At 38.4% G+C, this 25,887-nt stretch overlaps 1 protein-coding gene across 5 annotated transcripts; it reads right to left on the bottom strand.

The window, feature by feature from the left end:
• Positions 1-1,018: 1,018 nt before the first annotated feature.
• On the bottom strand, positions 1,019-17,333 carry FAM204A (family with sequence similarity 204 member A). Of its 5 annotated transcripts, none has more exons than XM_051800428.1 (8): positions 17,285-17,333; positions 16,421-16,749; positions 15,674-15,764; positions 15,105-15,138; positions 14,389-14,491; positions 12,607-12,696; positions 1,735-1,841; positions 1,019-1,388 (listed from the first exon to the last, which is right to left on the bottom strand). In XM_051800428.1, the coding sequence occupies exons 2-8, from the start codon at positions 16,670-16,672 to the stop codon at positions 1,337-1,339; spliced, it is 729 nt and encodes a 242-aa protein (XP_051656388.1). In that variant the 5' UTR covers positions 16,673-16,749; positions 17,285-17,333; the 3' UTR covers positions 1,019-1,336. The 5 variants fall into 5 exon arrangements, with proteins under 5 accessions (XP_051656388.1, XP_051656390.1, XP_051656389.1 ...); XM_051800430.1 differs by lacking the exon at positions 17,285-17,333 and adding an exon at positions 16,865-17,186 and having other exon boundaries at positions 16,436-16,749; XM_051800429.1 differs by lacking the exon at positions 17,285-17,333 and adding an exon at positions 16,865-17,183 and having other exon boundaries at positions 14,389-14,488.
• Between the last annotated feature and the right edge of the window lie 8,554 nt (positions 17,334-25,887).

Below are 25,887 nucleotides of genomic sequence, written 5' to 3' on the forward strand. Positions count from 1 at the left end.
TATACTGCAGAAACCTGTTTAGCCCCTGATTTACAATCCTGGCAATTGTGTTCAACTCTGTCATCACAGCTAATTACAGCTAACTGCAGATTACCACACTGCAAACTCTCATCTGCGTGAAAGAAATACGATGTTCTGCTAAAAAAGAAAAGAGAATCAAATATCCCGAGGGCTAATGAACAAAAATGCACTATTCCATCCTGGACTGCAAAGCTGAACTCTCCGAATTGCTGCTGTAAAACTTCCAATTGCTATTTGCTGGCAAGGTGTTTTAGCCTCCAGTACTTCCCCAGTAAATCAGCATTACGCTAATACCACACCTTTGGCCTCAAACATATTAATCTTGGTTAACAATAACTGACATTTACATTACCAATTCCATTCAGGCATTGTGGTGACTAAACATATATATGCAAGAGCTTCAGGGAGAAAAGTTATTAGTTCTGAATGTGTACTTACTTTTCACCGAGAACAATTTCCAAGAAACATTATCATCAATTCTTGTTATAATCTTATAACATAAACATTCAAATCCTAATTGATCTGTAAAACATCTGACTCGGAGTAAAATCTGCATTTGTATCTTGGGTGCAGTTAACTGTACAACATAACACGTTTCAGATAGTTTTCCAAGGTACATATTTCTATATTTTATCTGCTCAAAGAAATTGGTACTTTTAAAAAGTGTGTTCTTGGGAAGGAAAGAAAAATGGGAATTTGAAATATTGTGAAGAATGTGGCACCAGAAGATGACAAAAAGTACCAGAGCCTTCCAGGAGAGGGAGGATGGACCTTTTCAGACAAATGTTTTGTGTTTCTATTTACTAAGGCTACAAATGCATAAATAATATTGGTTCAGAACAGGTAGGATTGTTTTGCTTTTCTTCATTTAGTGTTCCCCCCAAACTTTCAAGCAGAGAAGTAGTACTTCCTGCATTAAGTCTGTGTAACCCCAGCAGGAAAACTTACCCTTCCCCTTATACCCACTCATCATAACTGCAGTACAGCACAAAACACATTTGGACCAAGTGTTTTATTTCAAGTTCAGGGAGTTCTCTACCAGACTCCAAATGCATTCTGAAATGCATTATCTTAGTTTTTCGTATTTATGAGAAAAGTGCTATATTTAACATAGGATTGGTGATTAAATAGTATTTTTTACTACTTTATAAGAGAGCATCAAAACAAGCCAGTGCAGTCTAACAGTAGGAGGATAAATACAAGGCATTTGATGTGTTGGGTTTTGTTTTGGGGTTTTTTATGTTTAGATTTAACAAGATGCCTACAAAGATTCTTCAAGTAACAACAGGTATTTGACTTCTGAAAACACGACAGATTACATGTATCCCATGTTGCTTTTTGTTTCCCATCTTTTCTTGGCTTCAAATCTGAAACAGGACACAAAAACCACATTAGGAATCACAAGCATGTGTGTTTCAGCTATTTAACCATGTCATTCTTAACAACAACAAAAATAAAAACTAATTTTAACACTGTAATAAAGACCTGAAGACAAATACAGCCATACAACCACCACATTATTTGTGATAAAGCCCCTGTGCTGAAGTCTGATACACAGCTACAAACCCCCACCGAAACCCAACAAGGTTAAACTAAACAAATAAGATTAGCACAAGCCTATTTCAACTAAGAAAACATTTCACTGAGATTGCATTGTATACACTTAGTGCCAGTGATACCAGAAATGTTTAATTCCATACTCAAACGACTTACCCCCAAGCGAGCTTCTTTTTCTTTTGAGCTTCTTGGGCAGCCTCTGCCTCTTGCTTGGCTCTGACGAAGTTGCGGCAAGCAGCTGCTTTGGCAATTTTCACACCAAGCTAAGACATGAAAAGGAACAAAGGAAAACTCATCAGATGCAAATGGCTCATATGAAATTTAAGCCTCACAAATTACTTGGTCTGATATTGTTTCTCAAAAGTCAACAGATCCCAAAACACCTTTCAAATATTAGGCCGATGACGTAGTGCTAGATGGGACAAATGGGAATGTCCTGAGAGAAATACAAAGGTGGAGGATCCTGGGGCAAGAAACCCTTTCCACCAAACCCTTGATTTTCAAAAATAAAAGCAAAGGGCAACAGCTCACTAGATCCTTTTGTTTGTTTGTTTGTTTTAAACAGACAGGAATGTGCAAACGCAGTCTCCTTTATTAAGATCAGTGACCTCAGCTGTGCTATCACCATAGGTCTTACCAGTATGAAAAACACCCAAAAATGCAATTTATACAGGAAGAGCTGCTACTAACACTCATTTTTCCAGTAGAACCACTAACCATTTTTAATCAGTCTGTCCAAAGATAAATAAAAGTGTCCTTACTGTCTCTGTGCCCTTTAGTGTTCACATTACTACTCTTAGATTGTAAGTGTGATAACAGGCGTGCTTTTCAAATCAGGTTGTAACAGGCTGTAGGTGAACACCACTTCCTTTCCATAAACTTACTGAAACTCTGAGAATTCAGTTCACGGCAACGAATGTCAAGGGGGTGGAAAAGAGAATAAAGCAAAAGAGATGGAAGAAGGTACTGTTGACTATGACTGGTTCATTTTCCTCAAATCAACATCCATAACTTGTTCATTGTAGTTACATTTTGTGGTTGCTGTCATGACTTGACATTACGAATTATGGAGGAATTTGTTCTCAAAAGTTGCTGCTATTCTCCAAGACAAGTGAGCAATTCATTTAGACAAAACTGCTACAAACTGATGTGGCCAAACAGGTTTTCTTTCAATCCACCCCAAAACCTACTGCAATTAGGAAACACGTTTCTGACTGGACATTCTGAATTCCCCCAAAATGTCATGGGAGCATCAAAGCACAGAGGCATGGGAGACGCAGGTGAAAGAACACCCCTCACCACTTGGGTTCAAGTTCCATGATTAATGGTCATACACTTGAATAATCTGCAGCATCTCTACAGACAGTGATTTACTCTGAGAAATGCTGTATCCAGAGAAGGTCAGGGAGAACTCAAGAAAACATCTTCAGGTGTAGATGACACATTTTCTACAACTATCCCACCAAACAGCTCATAGGTAGGTGATCCTTTTGTTAACAAAGCAAAAAAACCCCAACCAAACCAGGATCACTAGAAGCTATTCTACCTTATGGTCCTCTCAGGGTTCAAGAATCAAGCAAGCAGCTTTTCTGCAGCAGGCTTAAAGAAAAGGCAGTAAGCACAGCACAAGCAGCTAAGAGCTAAGCATAACATTTTAAAAGAAAACACACATTTTCATAAGCACAGTATTTTAAAAAGGAAAAAAAGGTTAAACAAGTTTCACATTCACTTTTGTACATGTTTTAAGGTCATAAATATGTACCTATGGAATCATCTCGATGCACAAAATAATTAATGTGACCAGCTATTTCAAAACTTTTATGTTATCTTCGTAATTTCCCCCCTGAGCATTAACATTTTATATAATCAGTAATTCAATGCCAACATCTGAACTGCCAAATCTCAGGTCAAAGACTAAAACATAACATTCTTTTATTTGCATTGTCACTTAATATTTAAGAGCAGCTATTAACTTTAATATACTTGCAGTATAAAAATGCCTAAGAAAACTCACCTAAAATATTTCAAAAATGTTTACTTTTAAATTGAAACAGGACTAATTATTAGCTTAAACAACAGAGCAATCTGATGGCTGAAGTCAATCAGCAGAGCCATGCCTTTATTAACTGGGTTTTACCTCCTAACACGCTTGAAAATTAACTTTCACTGTGAGATGAATAACAGCATCTCCTTCTATTCTAGTGGCCTATTGAGCACTTACACACATACAAATATACACAAGTGAGGTCTACACAAGTGCTGCAGAAAAATCTTTTTGTCTGTATTTCTTGGAAGACAGAATGAGTTCTTCCATCTCTGAAAAGTACAGAAAATATAGGATAATAAGATCCTCTGCAGCACATGGGGAAGTAAAGGGAGAAACATTTTGCAGCCTTGTTATCATTTCTAGGCTACAGAGAGTCAAATTTTCAAGACATGAAAACAAATGTTGCATATAAACAGACATAAACATTTCAGTCAGATTAAATGTCTTCTGCTCCCACCCACACCCAGACATACATCTGCCCCCCCAAAGAGAAATCCATAAAAGCTTGGTCAATGGATTTTACATTAAAAAAAAAAAAAAAAGAAACTGCTAACATTTCAGGTCATCAGATAACTCAATAAAATACAATCTTAAAAGAAGTAAGAAAGCATGAATAAAAATATATACAACAATTTCTTGTGTAGTCAAAGTATCAGCATTTTCCATATAGAACATCCAATATTTTGCTGCATTTTAATTAAGGTGTCTAAACATTATCACAAAGAACTGCAAATTGGTCAGAGCACGCAGTAAGGAAAATTAAGCTCTAAAGGCTTTTTATCACCATATTTCAGGAACCAAGGGTGTAAAATGTTCTAATTTGGGATATATTAAAAGCCATAAAAGGTCTTTCAAAAAGATTAATGGTACTTTGCTTGGATTTAAGATAAGGGCTTTAGCTGGTTGGAAAAGCAGGGCCCTGGCTAGACCCTTGAGGCATTCATCTTTACAGCCACTTGGAAGATTTGTAAAAGCGTCTGCATAACCTCAAGCAAACGCACTGCGACATTTTTTTTTTAAATTCCTTTCAATTTTACAGGTTTAAAGTGTGTAAATCATACTGGGTAGTAAAGCTGATATAATGGTTCATCCTTGTAACACTATAGATATATATATATATATTTTAAGACAAACACACACATAAAAAAACCTTAAGTTTCTACAGGGCAAAGACCTTTCTATTTTGAAGTTGACCAAAAATCACGTCAAATATCTAACTCTAGACGTTTAATGTACCATAAATGGAAATTTTCTGCCCATCTGAAATTGTTACCTTGTAACAAATATCTGAAGCTTTGCCTCTTTTTGAACACTTCCAAGGCGTTTATTTAAAAATACCAATTATCATACCTTAACTTTTTATGGAATAACAGGTCTCTATGAAAAATATTTATGCCATTCTCTTTTGTTCTTTAATTAAATGAAAACAGATGTTTTCTGAAGTAAAGCGGAACCATTACTGGAGTACTTAAAGTGTTAAGGTCTTTAATTTTTATATCAGTTTGGTCTACAATTCCTGATTGTCTTTACTCAAGCTCAACATTAATGTCAAGCAAGTTACCTAGGAGACGAAAGAGATCAAAGAGACAAAAAACCCTCAAATGTCTGATTAATCAAGCCTGCAAACAGCTTATTTCTTTTAGCCTGCATGCAAGTATGAAAATGAGATTCTGGGAGCCGTACATTGTGCAGATTTGTTCATTCTTATCAGAACAAAGCCAGCGGCAGCTTATTTCATGGATCATTGGCACTGTCATCAGTGCTACACAGAACGGGTGACAGCTCCTCATTTTGAGGCTTGAACAAAATTAGCAAAAAGTCGGCACAAATTAGCCTCTCATCTTTTTAGTAATATGACATTATTCATTTACTTTTTATCCAATTTTTAATTTTTTCCTTGTCAGCTATCCCTTTCTAGTGTTTCTCGCCCGGCATCATAAAACACTTTTAAAACAAGCAAAGAAATGGCTCAAGTTGAAATAGAATGTAAAGTTCAGGCAGAAGAGTAAACATTTTTCTTAGAGTTGCAACAGAATCTACTGTAACTTCCAGAAAACTTCCCTGCAAATCAAGACATTAAACATTAAACATCACAAAGCAAAGAGTTCTCATTCAGACAGGACCGTGCCATGGAAATGCTGAATGATACAAGCACTGACACAGCTGATTCAAGAACTGCTCCAGAAATACTCGGGTATGAAATAAAAAATGTTAAGCCCACAAAAGCTCCAACAAAACATTTATATTCAAACAGGTCCTGAAATATCCTCTGACCATAGCAGAGAAGCCAAACAGCCTTTTAATACAGTGTTACAGTTTCTCATCAAATATGAATCTAGTTATTTCAGGCTTGCCTGTAGCAATGATTTTCTCCTTTTATGTTATGGAATGTTATCCATTGCTGACGTATATAAAATATATAAAGCAAACAGGAATATTGAGTGGATTTTGCAGTGAAAATTGTCCCCTTTCAATGATGTGCTCAACTTCCACTGTAAAATACTTTGTAATACCTTTGTTGTATTTTTATGCTGTGTATTACAACATCAAATTATATTTGGATGACACAGTAATGGAGGAAGGACAGAAAACTGTTCTAATATTAAGCTCTTTGCTAGACTTAAACATTTAAATGCAAGTAACTTCTTCCATTCATGAGAAAACACAGCATTAAAAAATTAACCATAAGCTGTTAGATGCTTTACAGAGCCCCCTTATAACAAAGGCAGTTTTAAAAAAAGAACTGTAGTACTGTTTTCAGCAATTTCTTTATCTCTGTTCTTCTAAGTAAGAAAGCTTATTAACAAGCTTTGAACTTAAAATCACATTTACAATAATGTGCCATCAACAGTTTTATAAGCTAATTAGAAAAAAAGATTAATTAATGACTGGCTGCTAATAAAATGGCAATCATGAAGAAAGAAACCAAGGGTGCTAAGCTTCAACTACCACCAATTAAGAGCTAATTACAAACAAATTATATATGTGTTTTGCTGTGGGCTTTAATTTACTAAAATGGTTTTAATTAAAAGAGAAAACATGCTGATTAATTGAACTGCAGAAAAAATCTACAGTATAAACTGTGCTTTGTCTGTCTCTTTAATTAGACTTGTAACATCTGAAATCTTTTTTTAAGGTTTGTTAAGGAAAAGATATACATAATTAAGGGAGCATAAGAATGTAATTCTAGGTGATAACCCTGCCATGTTCTAAAGGTTAAAAGAAAACCACCTCAACGAAGAGAGGTATTTGGAAGCACCTCCACTAACTGTAAGAAAGGAAAACCTTCAGAGATAAAAACAGAAGCTCTTTTTTTTTTGCCTTTTTTTTGGGCTCTTCAACAGGCAAGACTTCCAAGTTAACTGGTACTTGGTGACATTATATATGAAATTGCATCACTCACTTTAGGTTCCCAAAAACTCTATGAGAGATGGTGAACGTTGAACAGAATTCAGAAATTTTATTTTACCAGCAGAATATCATCAAGCACCAACACCTGCACACCTCTAACAGCAATGGCACCACAGTCAATCATATCAGACCCAGATCCAGAAATGGAAACCAGTTTCCAGGATGGTTCTCAGTAGTTCTGACCTACAGCCTTGGCTGTACTTCCCTGTCTAAATTATGTGCCCAGAAGTTATGTGCAGGCAGCAGATACTAATTTGGTCATGAGAAAACACTCAAAACTGCTGCATCAAATTTGGAACAACAGCAGGACTGATCTTGCTGTAACATGTGAATGATATCCCCCTGAATGGCCAATTAATTTCACCAATTATGATGCAGATCTTTCATTTAAGCCTGATTAAATACCAGTGTCCCTATAAATTGCAGCTTCTTAAAAATCTTTCACCAAAATGTCAGAAGCCACTAAGCTGAGCACTCAGTGCTGTCAAAAAGTCTGTGCTCTTTAGAGACTGACAACTACTCCAGCAATTTAGCACAGTAAATTACAAAATATTTTAAAAGTTCCTTTTGACAGGTAAGTCTAATATGGTCAAGATTATTTTATCATGTTCAAGTTACAGTCCTCAGGCTAATGTGCTCTTGGACAATATGGCACCTACCTACCAGGCACTTAACATAAAAAACACAGGAAAATGCAAAGTTTGAGCTTTAGTCAGATTAGTTCTCAGAATATTAGAGCCATAAGAAATCTATGTTCTGCTTTTTGAGACACCACACCAGGACTTGAGTACAGAAGCACTATGAAAAAAACTCTTTCCCTAGGGGGAAAAAAGTTTGGAAAATATATATTAGGAGTGGAGGTGGGGAATCTTAAGATTATCAGGTTTAATTAGGTAAACAATTTTTACAAGTATCACTCCCAACAAACTGATTTACAGCAAAGTGACATTACCAGGTATCTCCACATACCACCTGTACTCAAAGGGATGAACACATCCAACCATGCACAGTCACAGTGCTCTAATTTATCAACATTTATTCTTCAAAAAAAAATCTAGGCAGATTCCCACAAACACAGCAGGAATAACCTAATTACATCTCAAGATACTATTCCAAGAAGATTTTTACAAACCATTAAAAAGCTGACATAATTCCAAATGTCTGTTCCAAGCTACATATCCAAGTACCTGCTATGGTTGGATCTCAGCTATCCCACCCTAGGGCATCACCAAAAAACCATTTTATTTCAGCCCAGGTAAGTGTCCCCATAAACTTTATTCTCTCAATAAAGTTTCATTCTAAAAGGTTCAGAATTTTTTGGGTAACTCCTACATTATTAATAACAGTTCTATTGGCATCCCTCAAGTTAAACAAGTCATCCTTAAATGCAATGTTCAAACAACACCTTTAGGTGTTCCAGTCTACATTTGAGGAGCAGAACTGTAAAACATGAAGGACTCTGCCAAAGCTGGAAGCTCTGGAATGTGATAACAAAGACAGCAACTGGATTACAACAATGAACAATAACTGTGCATATTATACCATGCACACTGCAATGAATTGCTAGTTATTTAATACTAATGGCACTGTACTGCAGGTATGAAAGAAATAATGCAGTAGTCCACCTGTGCCTGAAGATGTGCAGTGAGTCAGGATTAAGCAGTGTGACCTGTGTGCATCATGTTGTTGCTCAACACATTCAAAGCAGTGCTGACCTTGTACACTCTGACTGCATCACAGACCGAGGGGCTCCAGCAGAAGCTAAAGGAGCAGAGTTACTGATGGCCTGAATTATTCTGGACAACATAATGCAGTGATGTCTGCATTTTTTCAGGCAGAATTTCACTCATATATAAAAGAACAAGATCAAGAATTTCAGGATCACTAGACCTCACAGTGAAGTAGGATATCCCACATGAGGACGTGCTCTGGAGATGGCCAAGGACACCACTTCTGAGGATCTGCTCCCCTAATAACTGACAACAGGAGACAAGGGCTAACACTGTGTAGTGAGGTTTGCCAAGAGATCAGACAGAATATCAGCATCATTATGTAAGTACAACTCATTTTTACAACAGAATCAACTACCAGTAAAACAGGGGTAACACACATCAGCTAGTCTCAAAAGCTACACAGGAATCCACACTAGTAAACACAGCCTCATGCATAAGGTATCCAAGCTCTAACTCTCAGTCCAAAACCTGGAACATGACCAGACTGAGAAGTTTTGTTTCAAAAATCAGCATTCGTGCATATTTGTCAAAGCAGAAGAAAACAACAAATAACATACTGCCCAATGCCTCATTTACTGCAGCACAATAACATTTTCCTTATGGAACCTGCAACAAGTACCACTTGGAAAGCAAGAGACCCAAAACCTTGAAGCAGTATCATTTAGGTTTTTAGGATGCAAAATTCTGTAACGCATTCACAGCTGCTAGATTATGCATATTGCCTAAGTCATCACTGATTTTGAATGAATTTGATTTTAAAAAACCCTTTCTCACTGTGTCATAATGACAGCATATTGACAGCATCATTTTGACATTCCTTTGCTTTTCAGGGCGTGCTTTTACCGTCTATACTCATCATCTGTTTATTTTTGGCTTCATTTTTCTAAATACTGAAGCTGCCCTATCAGTTTCACAGGCTTATAAATGTTATACATCAAAAATTAGTTTCACTTATTAAGGCAGGAAACGGCTTTAAGAACTCTGGGATCTGTGCCTCAAAGCAAAAGCTTTATCAGCAGGTTCCAGTCACTGCTTCTCGCAAAAGCAAACGGTGCCGATTAAAACCCCCCACACCTGATTTCAAACAGAACACCTGCCCACTGAACAGTTCTCCCAGGGCTGCAAGGGGGGCTGCACCCCAAACAGCACACACTCCCTCTCCCCAACCCTGTGACACTGCCCAAGAAAAATGAAAACTATACAGAAAGAGATGGAGTCGAGATAAAAGAACAATAATTCATCCACTTCTTTCTCCAGACTTCAGAAGTGGTGCCCTTCAGTACAGCCATAGTACAGCTCCATGCCTGACTTGCTCACTGTGTTGTGTTGCATGTGGAAGTTAGAGGGATACAAACAGCCACATACTTAATTAAACTCACTTCTTAGAAGCATTATATAAAAAGAGTCTCAAAAGGGACATTTCTTTAAATTTCATTTCTTTAAATTTCCTTCCTAAGAGAAGGAAAGCAGCGATTGAATCAATACTGCACAACATGAAAGCAATATTAACTGTACTTGTATACAAAGCAATGACTGTGGAATCAACCCCTTCCACAATCAAATCCTTTTCTATAGCTCTTCAATGAATCACTCTTAGAACAACTTCCTTAGGAAAAAAAAAAAAAAGGATTTTAAAAGATCCATTTAAAAAAAAATACAGCTTCCAAAAATCGCAAAGAAAAATGAACCTTGCAGTGAGTAATGGAGCACATCCTTACAACAGCAGAGAACCCCAGTGAATTCACATGGAATCTGCCTCTGCAGAACTCCTCAGGAGAGATCAAGCCAGCCATTTGAGTTTTCCTTCTTTCAACATACTATTTATTCAGATAAACCCACTTAACCAAAACCAAGTCAAGGCTGTGAATACTAATAATGTTTCAAGCATTTTGTTTTCAGAATTACAACATGCTAATATTTGAAAGTCAACAATTTGGAGCTAATGTTCCACAAATAATAATACATTGCGGCAGCACCTGGGATGTGCTGTATGTTGTATAATCCCATGGCTACCAAAATCAGATAACAGTTTATCATAAATATTACAAAACCTTAAAACTTCTTACATTAATTTGTTTTTATAGTCAAACAATTTGCACTAGAACCTCAGTATGTTTTATTGATTATGATACTCTAACCACTTTAGAGCAGATGGGATAATGACATTTGTGAAGGAGAACAGCAAGTGTTTGTCACGTTGTACACATGAAAGTAATGGAACAGCCAGAAGCTGGTCAGACTTAAAGGAAACATCAGGACACATTCCTATCACTGTCAGTGGCTGTTATCTTTGCAGATTGAAGTTTTGTGATCACTGGTGACAAGGCAGATAAGAGGCCAGTCATTACAAACTGCCCTGAGTGACTACCTGGAGGAGTTTAACGATCCTGTAAGAACACTCCCTGAGGAACAGTTAGTTTTACCCAACCTCACAGAACCTTAAGAACTGTGTTTCCCATTTCAAAAGCCCTCTCTTTTTAAAGCCACCACAACACTGTAACACATTGCATTAAACAGATTTAAATCTGCAGTTTTACATTAAAGCTTACTTTAAAACCCTATTTAAAATATTTGAATGAGTAGTCGTCAAAATTTGTCTTTGTTTTCTTAGTCCTCTTCTAATACCTTTGAATTTGGAAAGCATATAGAGTGGACAGAAAATTCTCACTAGCTGTGTGAAGATGGAACATGCAAAATGAAGGAATGAAAGCAAAAACTATATAATTATTTTTAGTATTAATCTAGAATCTCTTAAATTATACAAATCAGATTAGTTAAAAAATTATTGCTTCTCCACTCACTCAAATAATACTTATTTGATTTTTCCTTAACTGGCTTCAAAGCTATTCCAACTATATTTTTATCCTAATTTTCTTCCTCTGTGTTTTCTCCCCCATGCACAGCTAGCAGTGGGCAAAACAGATCTCGTGGATTTAAATTACATACTTCAGCTGCTACCACCTACCTTATGTGCACCTATTCAAGTATTTCTGACATCAAATTACCAGAGCTACCTAAAAGATTCCTCACCAGTTTAAGTATTCACTAAGCACTACATACAGACTTAGAAGGGACCAATTTTTGTAGCAAAGGGCAGCACAGCCTTCATGAAATTTCTCAGATACGCCAACAAACAAGACAACATCTTGAAAAAATTGTGTTTTTCTCACCTGGATTTGTTTTTAGATTATGCACTTATACACTAAAAAGTTATGACAAGGAGAAAAAATAAAAATCCAACACAATTCTAAGGCTACAGCAATATATTTGACAACCATCTACTCCCATTCTTCCCCCCAATTCTTCCGGCCATCAACTCCTGAAAACATGAATACACAGGAAGAAAAAGTATTGGAACACAAGCTGGGGTATGTATGTCCTTATCTGGACACATTTCACTCTAAGCTTGCTAAATCTCTACCTGTCTTCAGGCTTCCCAAGCTTATTGAGGAGGCAATGCAAAGAAAAATATGAGGCACAGGGAACTGAGAGGAATGGAACATCCTACTCCTGTTTTCTTGGCTGGCAACACACAGAGAAGTCAAAGGCTCATTATGGAGGACCAGTTACCAACCCCTCTGACTCGTGGAGTCAGCAGAAGGCTTCAAAGCAAAGTTACTTGGCATTGTTTGTGGTCGAATTTTCAAGTCTTAAACACAGCTCCAGCCGCCCAAGCACTACTAGATCAGCAGCAAAGTCCTTCAGTCCCTGACAGGACTCTGCTCAGGAAACAGGGAGGATGGAGCAGACAGTCAATGCTATTTTAGCCATGATACCTTTTGTACAGACACACAAAAGTCAATGTCCCCTGGGAGCTTTTGTTAACAGCCCACTCACCTCACGCATGGCCAGTCTGTCACTCAGCTCCTCAGCCTTAGCAATGTCCCCTTCAGCCACACACTTCTCTATGCTAAGTTCAAGGCCAGACTAGGAAAAAAAAAAAAAAGGAAATATCTTTAAGACAAAAAGAACACATTTAAAGAGAGTACATCCTTTCTAAAAGTATTTCTTTCATAAAATTCTTTAGGACACTGCACAAACCTGCAATTTCTATGTAACACAACCCACTCTGTCTCTGTACTGTAATGGACAGTATAATTAAGAACTCACTGAAAGGCTGCCCGAGCACAAATCATTGCATTAGTTCCACCTTATGTGCAGGATAATACTATAGGTTAAAAAAATTACACGGACTAGTTTATGCCTGTCACAATGAAATTTCATCTGAAGATCTGTCTTATCTCTTCCATCCCTGGAGCTTTCTAAACAAAATGTGAAATATATGTGTCAGGTAACATGAAGAATGGCAATTACCACTGTATCGTTACAGTTCTAAGATCTTATCTTTCTCCAAAAACTGAGTTCTGGCACAATGCCACTCCCTGTACTAATAAATTAAAGATTCTAGCAGCCCTATGGAAAACAATGAAAAAGCTTGAGAATTTAAAGGTTATTTTCAGAGGCTATGATCAATGTAACATAACCTGTTCAACAGCAACATTTACAAATAACACAACCATAAAAAGTAAATATTTCCTGGAAATTATAGCTGGAAACTTCTGATGGAATACAGAAGGCTAACATAGCAGAGGGCACTGACTTCAGAATTTCACAAAAAAACTCACTCTCATAACAAAAGGCAATTTACAGCCTCACTGGTTTTAAATATTAGTGATGCTAAAGAAAACACATTTGACAGTTTCATAACAAACACTTTTTGAAGAGACAAAAGCAAAAAATCTAACAGAATTCTGGAGAAACAGTGATATGCAAACTCTGCACTTCAATTATGTCAGGTGGCAGTTGAAAAAACAAAATGCACAACTGGAAATTGCAGTGATAGCCAATTCTGTTAGATGTGCTTTCTGAAAGTAATGAGACACACTTTCCACTAAAGTCCCTGAACTTACGTGGAAACCATCTGCATTTTAACACTTTGGGCCTTATTCCAGATCTATCCTGGCCAGTTTAACGACAACTAAAGAGCCACCAAAAGTAAGGAGCAAACAATGTCTCATGACTTTCATGTAGAAACCTACTGTAGGCAAATGAAAAAACCCAAATGTATCCTAAAGGAGGCTAACTGGACATTTGATGCCATAGAACTTACACAGGACTTTACCAGAAAAACTACAGAACAAACAGTGCTACCAGGAACTCACAATATATGAAGTTTCTTAACTGTCCATTATGTGTACCAATTAGTTCAAATATGACTACTTACACAGTATTTATGAACAGAAAGTGTTAGAATCCCACCAAGAATGTATGATAGATTTACCCCTTTAATTCCTAAAGCCACTGGTGCCAACTGAAGGATTTTTGTGACACATTTTAAAGTTAAAACACAACTAAACAAAAGAAAATAAAAAGTCAAACACCACATATGAAGCATTCTGAGAAAATATAACCAGACAGGAAACAAGCCTGGATGCTGTCTCAAGAGCAAGCAGAGCAACCATTCAAAAAAGAAATCTATTAAAAACATCACAAATTTGCCCTTCCCAAGTGATTTGATCATTTACTCTCAAATAGACTCAGTTTTATTCCTATCTCAGGTAATGTCAACTTCTTTTACCACCAAGTACAAGCTGACACTGCCTTTGTAGCAACATTCACCTTTTGTGGGGCCCTGCTATCCACAGGTGATTCAAATCTATCATTGATTCCAAAGTACTGTGTCAGTTCTTTCCATTTCTCTTCATTTTCCAACTGTTGGCTACTAAAAACAAACAAACAAGTCATCAGTGTAACCAGCTCCCTTTCCACAGCTTGTAATATTCTATGCTAAATAGGATTCAGTGCTAGAATAAACTCTTCCATTTGGCAGGCATGCTGTCTTCACCCATTCAGTTTTTAATTCAAGTGAAATTAATTATTCCTCCCCCTCTCTAAGTATAATTCCAGAATGTTGAAAGCAAGCTGATAGAATCATAGAACCATTCAGGCTGAAAAAGACCTGTAAGATCATCGAATCCAACTGTAAATACAACACAGAAGGAAATACAATTCAAGAAGGAAAAACAAGAGAAGGAGCAGGCTGATCAGGAGGTTTATGCAGTTACATGCAAAACATAATCAGGAACAACATTAAGTCTATTTTAAGTTACAGTAAATAATACATTAATGCTGATTTTTAAAATCGAGCAGTAACACTCCATTTAGCATTCACTGATACAAACTCAGCCTGTCCAACAGAGACATGGAAAATATTCAGCAGATATTTAACATGATGTTCAAATTCAGGCTTTAGCCATGCATGTGGTCAAGCTTTTTTACAAGTTTTGCCTGATACTAAAAACAGACCTCAGGAAATCACATTGACCTGGTTATACCTCTTAGTCACTTCATCAGCCTTCTTCTGTTTTGCTAAGGGGAAAAAAGAAAAGAGAAATCCAACATTACACAGTAATAACCCACAGCACCCAGTAAACTTACAGAGCTCGAATTGGTCACATTTCCTTTCAAAGATCAACACACTGGGATTTTTACCCAATGATGGTGTGGTTTTAAACCACTCAGCTGTAAGAGACTTACAGTATCTGTGAAGAAGTTTTAACTAGAATACACTAAAGTATGATTTATAGAATTACTGAAACACACTTAACCATTATAAATCAGTACTGAGTAAGTTCTACCTTCTTTTAAAGAAGAGGACAAATATATTACTTGTATTTTAAGTTGCAATTTACAACCTGGACCTGCAAGTGCTGTATACAACTAGAAAAATAAAATCACAGACAACAGATAGAATACATCTACTCAGGCACTCATTTCTTCACTAAAAAGAAAAAAAAAAAAGCCAAAATAAAAACAACAACTCTCCCCCCCCCTCCCCCCAGACCAGCACGTGCTGATAACAACTCAATTTTGAGAAAGTAAATCCCATAATTATAAAGAACACCTTTGCGGTGGCGCTTTCTCTTTCGGCATCTGTTTTCCTGCTCTGCTTCTATTTTCATTTCACGGTGCTTCTTCTGAAGCTCCACAAATTTCTACAAGATTAAGAAAAAGCAAATCAGTATTTTTAATTTTTCCCCCCCTATTTTTAAGAAATTACATATTGTGCTGAGAAGCATTGTGACAGTATGTTATTTATCCACAGTACCTGGTATTAACAATTACATTCAAACTTACAAATCAAGAACATCCAACTCTGATGGTGTTAAAACAGAATTGGTTCCAATCTTTCACCACCTCTCCCTGACTTTCTGCCCTCCCTACATGCCAGGACTACTCAAATCTGACAGTTTTCTCATGGGATGTGCCACAGAATACATTTCTGCTGGTACCCTTTCCAGGTATGCATCACCCCTACCATGGCTGATATACTGAGCTGTGAATCCTTACTGATGCACAAAGCAGCTACCAAGAAGCTCAGAGCCTAAAAACCACTGAGAACACAAGTTTCATGCAGCTGTCTAGTTATAAAAACTACTTGCTGTGCCTTCAATCACTATCAAACTACCCAGTCACTTCCTACCTAAATTCCTGCTCTCCCTGCTTGAAAACAATCTCAGGTATATCCTTTGATCATATTATATTTCATTTCAGATAAAACTAACATTGAGTTATTTTAATCTAAAAATCAGCCATTGGGCTCTGAGTCTGTTGCATTAATGCTCGTTTGGAAGCCTGTGAAGACACGCACATTCCAGATATTTACAGAGATTCCAGGAGGGCACGTGTGAGACTCGCTGTCTTCATCTGCCACTGGTATCACAACAGGTTCACTGCTGGCACCACTCTCCTGTCCAGTCCCTGGGAGTTCAGAAAGCTCAGCTCCTTGGATATTATCTTGTGCCCCTTTCTTTGAAGAGGAAGCAGGAGAATCGCCTCCATCATCAGAACTCAAATCAACATCACTTTCATTCACTCCTGGAGGTAACAGCCCACTCCACATCTTCCAGTTTCAGCAAATCCAAACCACTTCAAGTCACTGCAGAGACACCGGGTTACCCATCCCGAGGTGAGAACAACCTGCAGGAGAGAGAAACAGAAACACCAAACACCTCATCAGAAATATTTTAGCTTCTCACAAGCAACTATCAGTACATGCTTTAGAGAAGCACATTATAAAGCTTCTACTACTTACTGTATCAGAGAGGAGTAGACGATTTGAGTCCACAGGTTGACGCTATAGTTCATTTTTTCCCCCTCCTCGTCCTTTAAAGTTATGCCCCTTCGCATTTGTTTACGGCTACTTTCGGTTTAAGGGCGACACCAGAGCAAACACCTCCCGTCCCTCCACAGGAGCAGCTTCCCAGGGGAGCACAAGCCCCTGCCCTCGCCACCGGGCAGGGCCGACAGAGAAGAGCCTGCCCGGGGCAGGCCGGGGGAGCGCGGGGCACCCGCTCCGGAGGAGAAACGGCTCCACCGCAGGGTGGGGGACGGCAAACGGAATCCCCCCGACTCCCGCAGGCCCGGCGGCACTGCCAATAGCCCGCGAAGCCCTCGCGAATCCCCGCGAAACCCCCTCAATGTCCCCTCGGTGTCCCCGCCCGGCCGTGTTTACCTGGCCGCCATCTTGGCACCGCCGGAACACCCCGCCCGCCCATTGGGCCGTGCCGCGCAGCCAATCAGCGGCCGCGCCGGTCTCCATGGCAACGGGGCGGGGCGTCCCCCGGAGAGGTGTGGGGTGTTCCCTGGGATAGTGTGGAATGTTCCCTTGGAAAGTGTGGGGTGTTCCCTGGGAAAGTGTGGGGTGTTCCCTGGGATAGTGTGGGGTGTTCCCTGGGAAGGTGTGGAATGTTCCCTTGGAAAGTGTGGGGTGTTCCCTGGGAAGGTGTGGAATGTTCCCTGGGATAGTGTGGGGTGTTCCCTTGGAAAGTGTGCGGTGTTCCCTGGGATAGTGTGGGGTGTTCCCTGGGAAGGTGTGGGGTGTTCCCTGTGAGGGGAACAGAGCGACCTCCAGGCTCCCATGAGAGCTCCCGAAGGGGCAGATGGCCCAGTAAGTGCCACTGAGGTTGTTGTCGGAATCACAGTCAGTCAGGTTGGCCGAGACCTCTGAGGTCATCGAGTCCAGCCTGTGACCGAACTGAGTGCCACGTCCAGGCTTTCCTTAAACACCTCCAGGGACGGTGACTCCACCACCTCCCTGGGCAGCCCGTTCCAATGGCTGAGCACCCTTTCTGTGGAGAAATTCCTCCTCATGTCCAACCTAAACCTCCCCTGGCACAGCTTGAGGTCCTTTCCTCTCATCCTATCCCTTGTTCCTTGGGAGCAGAGCCTGACCCCCCCCCCAGCTCCCCCCTCCTTTCAGGGAGTTGCAGAGAGTGATGACCCCAAATCAGGATACAACCCAGTTGTGGACATACTTGAGTGGAATAGGAAGAGGGCAAGTGCTATGAAGATGGATAATAGGGAATATGGCTTTGAGTAGGGATTTCTTGGTGGATCACAGCTTCTGGGATTGGCTGTGCTTAGAAGGGAGAACTAAGTGCCTTTCTCATAGACATAAAACAGATCTTCAGATTGTTTTCAGTTTTATGCCATAATTTTACATCCTTAGATTCATTTCTAAAATCAATTAATTCCGTAAGTAATCACTTTTTCATGAACTACATGTAAATTTCACACTCAGCTTGCTAACTAGATTTTCCTCTCATCTGGGAAATCAATTTTTAAGAGAGTTATTTTATTTACATTTAATGACTGGTTATATTTGGTATACAGATAACTGGTAATTAATAACTGTATTGATACTGGATATTCACTGCCGTTTGTTCTAGCAGATTGTTAGACCATTGGGCTGCATGATGTTTTCTTAATTTCAACATACTCCAAAAATTGAAAAATATGTGACACCTCTATGACCTGTAAATTTATATGTTTGATAGGGATAAATTTTCAGAAGGCAAATTTAATTTTGTGTGACACAATTTGTATCCAAACACTGTGCTCCTTATTTACTATCCACAAGCCAATGGCACTGGTAGTGCACACAAATGAAGTACTCAAATATTCACATTAATTTCATTTTACAATTGCAAATTACTTGTGTCTGTAATTCTAAAAGCCAAATTTTCAGGATGATCTCCAGTCCTCCCACAATAAATTCTGAGTTCTCACAGGTCCTTCCATGAAAGAAAAATGGTGGCAAGAGCTCCTGCCTGACTTTCATCAATCCAGAAGCATTTGTATTCAAAAGTCAGTGCTTGACAAAACCACAAAAGAGATTGTTGGCTACTTAACAGAATTTGCTATTTGCTGTGGTTTGTGTTTTGTTTTGGGGGTTTTTTTGTTTGTTTATTTGTTAGGGTTTTGTTTGTTGAAGTAATGTATAGAGTCTTTTTATTTCAAGAAGGAAATAGAAGGCAGCACAACCTTGTGACCAACACTCATGTTCCTACATCAAAATCATGAGAGCTGCTATTGTGTCCAACACTTGATTCGATGTCAAATTCTTCTCATGGCAATTTTCTGTTCCCCATTGAGCAAATATTCAAATAATCTGATTTATTTCCTTTTGGTCAACTGATCTAACTTCCTTTCTCACTTGAATTCCTGTCCTGGAGACCTGCCAAACAATGACTCCTAGGAATGAAACGAGGCATGCCTCTGAGATTCCTGTGGAACACCAAACTAGCACAACACAGTAATTAGAGTTTGGATATTTTTGACACTGTTCTTAAAAGCTACTTGAACTTTAGAAGGAAGGACTATTGAAATTAGATGTAACATCAAGTTTAATTTGAATCTTCCATGATCTCTATGATTTTCCAGGTTCTAGGCAGTTTTCTCTGTATCTCTGTTACCTTCCTTTACCTGCTGTTGGATATTTACAGATACCACTGTGAGTGCCTGTTGTTATAGTCTACTTTGTCATGTGTATTTTCTTGTGGCAACAGGAATATGAGGTTCCTGATGCAGGAATCTCTGTAGAGCAAAGCACATGGTGGGCTCAGGAATTGGAAACAGCAGCTTTTGGTGTTGGTCTTTCTATTGTCACTGCACAGTAGCCAAGTATTAGCATGTAAGTGCCAAGGTACTCCCAGTTCATGCTGTGTGAGGTGGTCTTAAGCAAGTTTGCTTGGGAAGAAGATATCCTGTATTCCTTTGGGCTGTCAGTCTGAGCTTCTGGTGCTGTTATTACCCCTGGCACTGTTTAGGATGGACTCTTCATCCCACCCCTACACTTGGCAGTGTGCACTGTATCAAGCCTGAACTGGGCATTTTTCCATACCTTTGCTTGTTTTCATGGAGCAGCACTGAAACAGGCTGTGCTGCTCCTTTCTGGGTGAAAAGTATGGATTACCATCTGCAAACCCCAGCACTGTTTGGCTTCTTTTTGAAGCTCTCTCAATGGGTAACTGTAACAGAAGTGGCTGAATTTGTCAGGTCCCAGGAAAGCTGATGGCTGTGCACAGGCCAGGTACCAACAGCAACTTCTCACAGTGCAGTTCTTTCCCTCAGATCAACCACAGGACACCGTGGAGGCCTGAACTATTCCCTTGGATATGTGATTGAAACCCTGCTCAGCTAATCACAAATAACCCTGTACATCTTATTTCTGCAAAATATACAGTTTCCTAGAGCAGAAATGAAATCTCCTACAACATACATTTTGCATTATTGTTTCTTTTTAGCAGTAAATGAGGACATAAGAAACTTTTTCTTAAGCATAGAAAAATGCTACATTTTATCCTTTCGAGACAGTGTTTTCGAACCATGTCAAAATGATCAAGAACTGGATTCTTGTTTAAACATAATAGGAAGGCCTTATTGTATTAGCAGATTACAGTCATTGTGTTGGTATACTATCTACCTTGTCTTCATTTTTGCTAACTTAATGAGAAATTTTTCTAGCATGGTTATATTTTAATACAATAAAATAGTGTTGGAGAAGAAAATTAATATGATTTTAAAGAGAGATGTAAAGACAATAAAATAGCCTCTGGGTTTTCCTTCCTAAACTTTTAATTTGTTGCGAACTTAAAATATACTTTTTATCAATCCTTTAAAATAATTATACTCAAATGAACATTTAAACTCAATTAAAAGGTTTACAGAGGGCATTTTTTTCCACATACTCTGCCATATAAGATCTAAGCAGATCTGCTCAGATGTTCCTAAATTTTCTTTTTGAGAGAAGTACATAGCTGAATAATTCAGTATCAAGCCCTGACTTTTAGTGAAGATATTGTCATAGCACCATTTACAATGTCCTTGCTCCTCTGAGGTTTGCATTTTGGTGAAAATTCTGACCAGAAACAGAAAGAAATGTCTGTGGTTTTAAGCATCAGCAGCCCATGAGCAAGTTGCTTTGTCTACTCTTTCAAAAAAGGCATCTCTAAAGCCCTAGGACACAGTATTCAGGGAGGAAGTAGGAGCTTTTGTCCAAAATTCCAGATTGAAGCTTGGAAGATCTGTACTCAGTTATTATTCTCACAGGCTTCCTGTGAGGAATGAAGAAGATATTTTCAATTTTAGTGACTCACAGGTAGAAGAGAGTTTTCATCACCTATATCTATTCCAAGCATAAACTCTGTAGGTTCTCTGGGTTCTTGGAATACGTTTTTTGCAGAAGGCAAAAGGATAACCAAGCTGTTGGACATGACCCTCTTTTAACTGGATCCCAGCCATGGCAGGCCAATGAGGGTATGAAGGTCATTTCTCGTTATTCCATAGCATTTATTCATCCCCTTGGGACCTGGAGACTGTTTTGTTTTCTGACCTGACCCCTGTGTTGCTACAACTACATTTGTTACTTTGAGCACAGGATATGTTTTATGGGACCTGCAGCCATAATTCCCCACTACGTTCACAGCAGCCCAATGTCAGGGTCCTCACCCAGTATGGGACAAATTCCAGAGATCCAAACACAGCAGTCCCAATTTTGTGGTGATGAACACAAAGTCCATATACTGGATTGGGATCTTGGATACATTTCTCTGGCAAGAGAGGAGAAACACCCTTCTGCCACATCAATAAATGGAATATCATCCGACTGTTTTCACACAAAAAGAGTCAGAAAGCAGTTTTCTTAATCTCTGAGAGAGTTTTACTTTGTGTATTAATTGGTGTTATTTAGAAGCACAATAGTGACTCTTAAGCTAGGAGTCCCATCACGTGGCACTCAGATCTGGAGCTAGGGCAAGGCACTTAATCTCTCCTTACTTTAGTTTGTGAAACAATCAACACTATTTTAACTACTTTTCAAGAATATTAGATAAAATTAATTAGTTTAGTATTTGTACTGCAATAAAGGTCTATATAATTGGAAAGTCTTATAAGAATCTCGATCGTTTTAGTTATGTTTTGCGTTGATTAACTTTGAAGGGTTAGTTTTGATACTTTGTGCTGTATTTGAAGTGTGCTATTGTTTGATCTCTCTAAATAACAGCTGACTTTTCAAGCTCCTGTAACAAACCTGTTTAGTCTCTGTGTCTGCCAATGCCCTCTACTGGTTTGAAACACAATCGCTCAGCAGAGGGTACTGCAGGAAACTGTAATATTTAGATGATTTTCCTTGGGGAGAAGTAGAGTTTTGGTTGTGTAGCCGGGCTCTCTATGAAGTGTGAGGAGCTGCACCATGGGCAGGTGACACCTGGGTGACTCTTGTCCTGCTGCACACACATAACACCACGCCAGGTGTTTTGCGTTGCCTTCTGTGGTTTTGTTTCACTGGCTTTCTGTTCTCCCATGAATGACAGGCTCCCAGGTGGCTCTGGAGAGGGAAGAAGGCAGTTACCTGAGAGCTGCTGTGCAGATGTTCCACCAACACCACGGCCACCTCTCCAAGGAGCCTCTCTGCTCTTCCCCTTGGTGCGGGGCCTCCCAAAAGTGAGGGGTGCTTGTGTTGACAGGCTGTGGGACAAATAACCCCGGAGGCACAGGAGCTGCAGAGCTAATGAAGTGCCTCGAGGAAAAAGTCTTAACTATCAAGGGATAGATCCACTCCCCCTGCCACAAACCAGAGGTCACGTGGCTGAGGAATGTGTATCCAAAGATAGTGCTACCTTCCGAGAACTCTACTTACAGGTAAGTAACTCTTCTTTAAAGGAGGTATCTTTGTGTGGCAGACTGTTTATGGGAGCAATTTGAATTGAACTTTAAATGAAAAAGGCATATCTCTGTAAGTGGTAATAATTTTAGTCATCTCGCTGTGGCTAGGGGTTGTGGAATTCATTAGCACAGATTAACATATAAAGTGGGTGAGATATCTAATAGCAAACGTAGAGGTTTAGGGACCTTAATTCATCACTGAATGAACAGCGTGTACAGTATTAGGGACTATGAAATTTTTAATTTACACAAAGTGTCCAAGAATATAGGGAATAAATTTAAACCCAAAACAGATAATGGAGCTGTGCCCTGCCTAGCTGGCAAGTTGAATTGTTTTTACACTGAGTGAAGAAAGCTAATTATCCCAAGCACAAGGAGACTGCTAAAAATAATAAGATTATAAAGAATAATTTGCTGATATAATTACAACAAAATTGGGTACACACAATCGTCAGATACATGTATTGCTTGACCTGGGCGAGAAAGTGAAATAAATCCTTCCTCTATAGCCTTCGTAAATTTGTTTTTATCATCTCCAAGTGGTGTTTGCACAGGCAGCACAATTTGCATGTGTAATGTGGCTGTACAAATTGACAACAAGTAAATTATTCAAGGAAATAGGCTGGTCGTGGGTCTGAACTATCTCGCAAAGCCTATTCATTTTGAAGAATCACTGAGACGTGAAGCTCATACATCAACCATTTTCTGACAATCCTCAGACTTATTGTCTCCTAAAATGTCATTATGGCTATTATTTATGAAGCTAATTCATTTATTAATATATATTTAACTCTGACTTGTCATGCACCTTAGCAGGCATTCTGTGCACTGCATATTTTTGAATAGATGAAAGAGTTTTGCATGCTTTAATGATTACTGTAAGCTGCTATAGATTTATAGAATGCAGCTTTATTATCTACTTGCATTAATACCTTTTTGTAACTTTTTTTTTCCTTAAGGCCATCAAATATAAATGGCAAATGACACATCCAAAAGATTGTATAAAAAAAGAGATTTTCTCAGAGTTTCTTGAATTTTAGAGCATAATGAGGTAGCTAACTGTCAAGGCCTAATTCATTTTTAAGAGTCTATAATAATTATTTTGATTTTTTTTGTGTATTTTGCTAAAAAAATATAGGATGAAATCTATAAATTCAGATGTTTACTATACTTTTCTCTTTAAGGACAAATGAGCATTTTGATTATACCAACAGAGGGAGTACAATTTGGAGAGGGGGAAATGTAGCAGTTGGAAAATAGATGTCTCCTGCTATAGTATACATAGAATATGGATAATTGCCCCCACATAGAACAGTCCTTAGGAAATGAACAGCACAAAGAGTAGGGATTATGAGGTTGCCTATGGTTCTTGGATTTTTTTCATCTCGATTCACTTATCTTTAGGGCATATTAAAAGACATAGGGATCACAGTAACCCTTCCCTAGCATCTAGAGAGTGTCAGGAAATTAAACATTGCAATCTACTCTGAGACACATATTTTGGGTAGTTCTAAATTTTATTGTGCACACAGAATACAAATTAAACTTGTAATTATAATCACAAGTTGACTATTTAAATGCATCATTATTTTGACTGTATGGTCAATTTGACTATTTGCATGATCACAATTTGGGGCCACTGGCCAGTAGTCTAAGAACTGATTTGGAAGTTCCAGGCTCTACTTGTGATGTTGATATCCCCCATAGATTTGATGGGTCATTTGGTCTTGCTCCCTCAGTGCTCGTTCCCATCTGTAGGATGGAGATAAAAAGTTTGCCTTGTTTCCTGATGGCATAAAGGACTAACCTATTGGGGTAAAAGAATACCTGGTTAGAGTCTTTCTTTTGTATTAAAATCAGGAATTGTCTTATTTTTCACGTGCTCCTAGCATGTGCTAGGTAGTAAAAGCCCTGGGGTTGTGTTACACCATGGAATGGACAGTCTGTGAACAAAAAAGTGTTTTACTGTATCATTAAGGTCTTGCAGAGCTGTGTTCATTGTGGGCAGAGCTATTTCACCTTCAGCAGAAGAACACAAGATTTTCAATGCCAAGGCGAGGAGTCTTTGCAAAACAAAGAATTATCAACTCTTTGGGTAGCATGAAGGTCTTCTGAAGCTAATGTTATGATGGAAAATACTATAGATATTCATGTTGGAAAGCTTACTTATTACTTTGAATTCTTCAACTTCTTCAGAATGTTAATAAGAACACAAAATATATATAGGAACAAACTTAAGTGACCAAATTAAAGACATTGTGAAAAACCAACTCAATCCAGACAGGAGCAAAGAAACTGGTCACGTGGTTCTGAGTATGTGGGGTGAATAAATAAGGCTTTTTTGTGTCCAAAAGTCAGTAAGAAAAATAACTTTCTGTGCTTTGGAAACAGAAGCTTATGTTTTCAAAAGTGTGCTGTCACTTCTGGTACTTGTAATTTCAGGTGCCTGCCTTGAGACATCTTAGAAAGTAAACCCAGACTTGTAAAATACTTTTTGAAACTGAACCTGGTCAGTTGGTCTAAATCTGGCTTACAGTAACTCAGAATTTTCTAAAATTGAGAAAATACATTGTTGAGCTTTTGGAGCTTAAATATTTTTGCCACTTGAAAAACTACCAGTGTAAATATTGGTTGGTCTTCTGTTATTTTCAAAGAAAAATGGTGCTTGCAGTCAGACTATCAGTCTATGCCTTCATAATTTTTGAACTTGACAGCCAGTTTCAACTAAGAGAAGTAGATTCACAAGCTCCCTAAAGGCTTGTTGACTACAGCCAAGAAATTATAGAGACTGAAATTAATGCTACTTCTGAATTAGGGGGGAAGACTGACTTCTAGCATATTTTGTGTTAGTTTATGATTAATGAGAGTATTTAAATAATCTCAAAATGACATGTTAAAGAAGAAAATTCATTGAGTTTTTCCTCGTTATAACAGAGCATATTAGAGGCTTCCCAGCTGCCGTTTTTGCAAATAAAAAAAAAAATTGAAGAAGAGATTGACTGAATTGTTTAAAAAGAGCTTTTATTTTCCTCATCTGACAAGAGATTACAGACTTCTGCAAAGACCCTGTATGGCACATCAAACTCTAGTTCATGCCTTTGCTGTTTATGG

The sequence above is a fragment of the Manacus candei genome, unplaced genomic scaffold, assembly GCF_025592945.1.
Source record: "Manacus candei isolate 608988 ecotype Guabito, Panama unplaced genomic scaffold, ASM2559294v1 h1tg000050l, whole genome shotgun sequence".
NCBI lineage: Eukaryota > Metazoa > Chordata > Aves > Passeriformes > Pipridae > Manacus > Manacus candei.

What these genes read in the sequence shown, in the direction of transcription:
- FAM204A (XM_051800428.1), bottom strand. Translation starts at nt 16,672, where the DNA reads ATGTGGAGTGGGCTGTTACCTCCAGGAGTGAATGAAAGTGATGTTGAT. An exon ending in GAGAAAGCGCCACCGCAAAG is followed by an intron (nt 15,139 to 15,673) that starts GTGTTCTTTATA and finishes TTTTCCCCTTAG; the next exon opens with CAAAACAGAAGAAGGCTGAT. An exon ending in ACAGACTGGCCATGCGTGAG is followed by an intron (nt 1,842 to 12,606) that starts GTGAGTGGGCTG and finishes TTCATGTCTTAG; the next exon opens with CTTGGTGTGAAAATTGCCAA.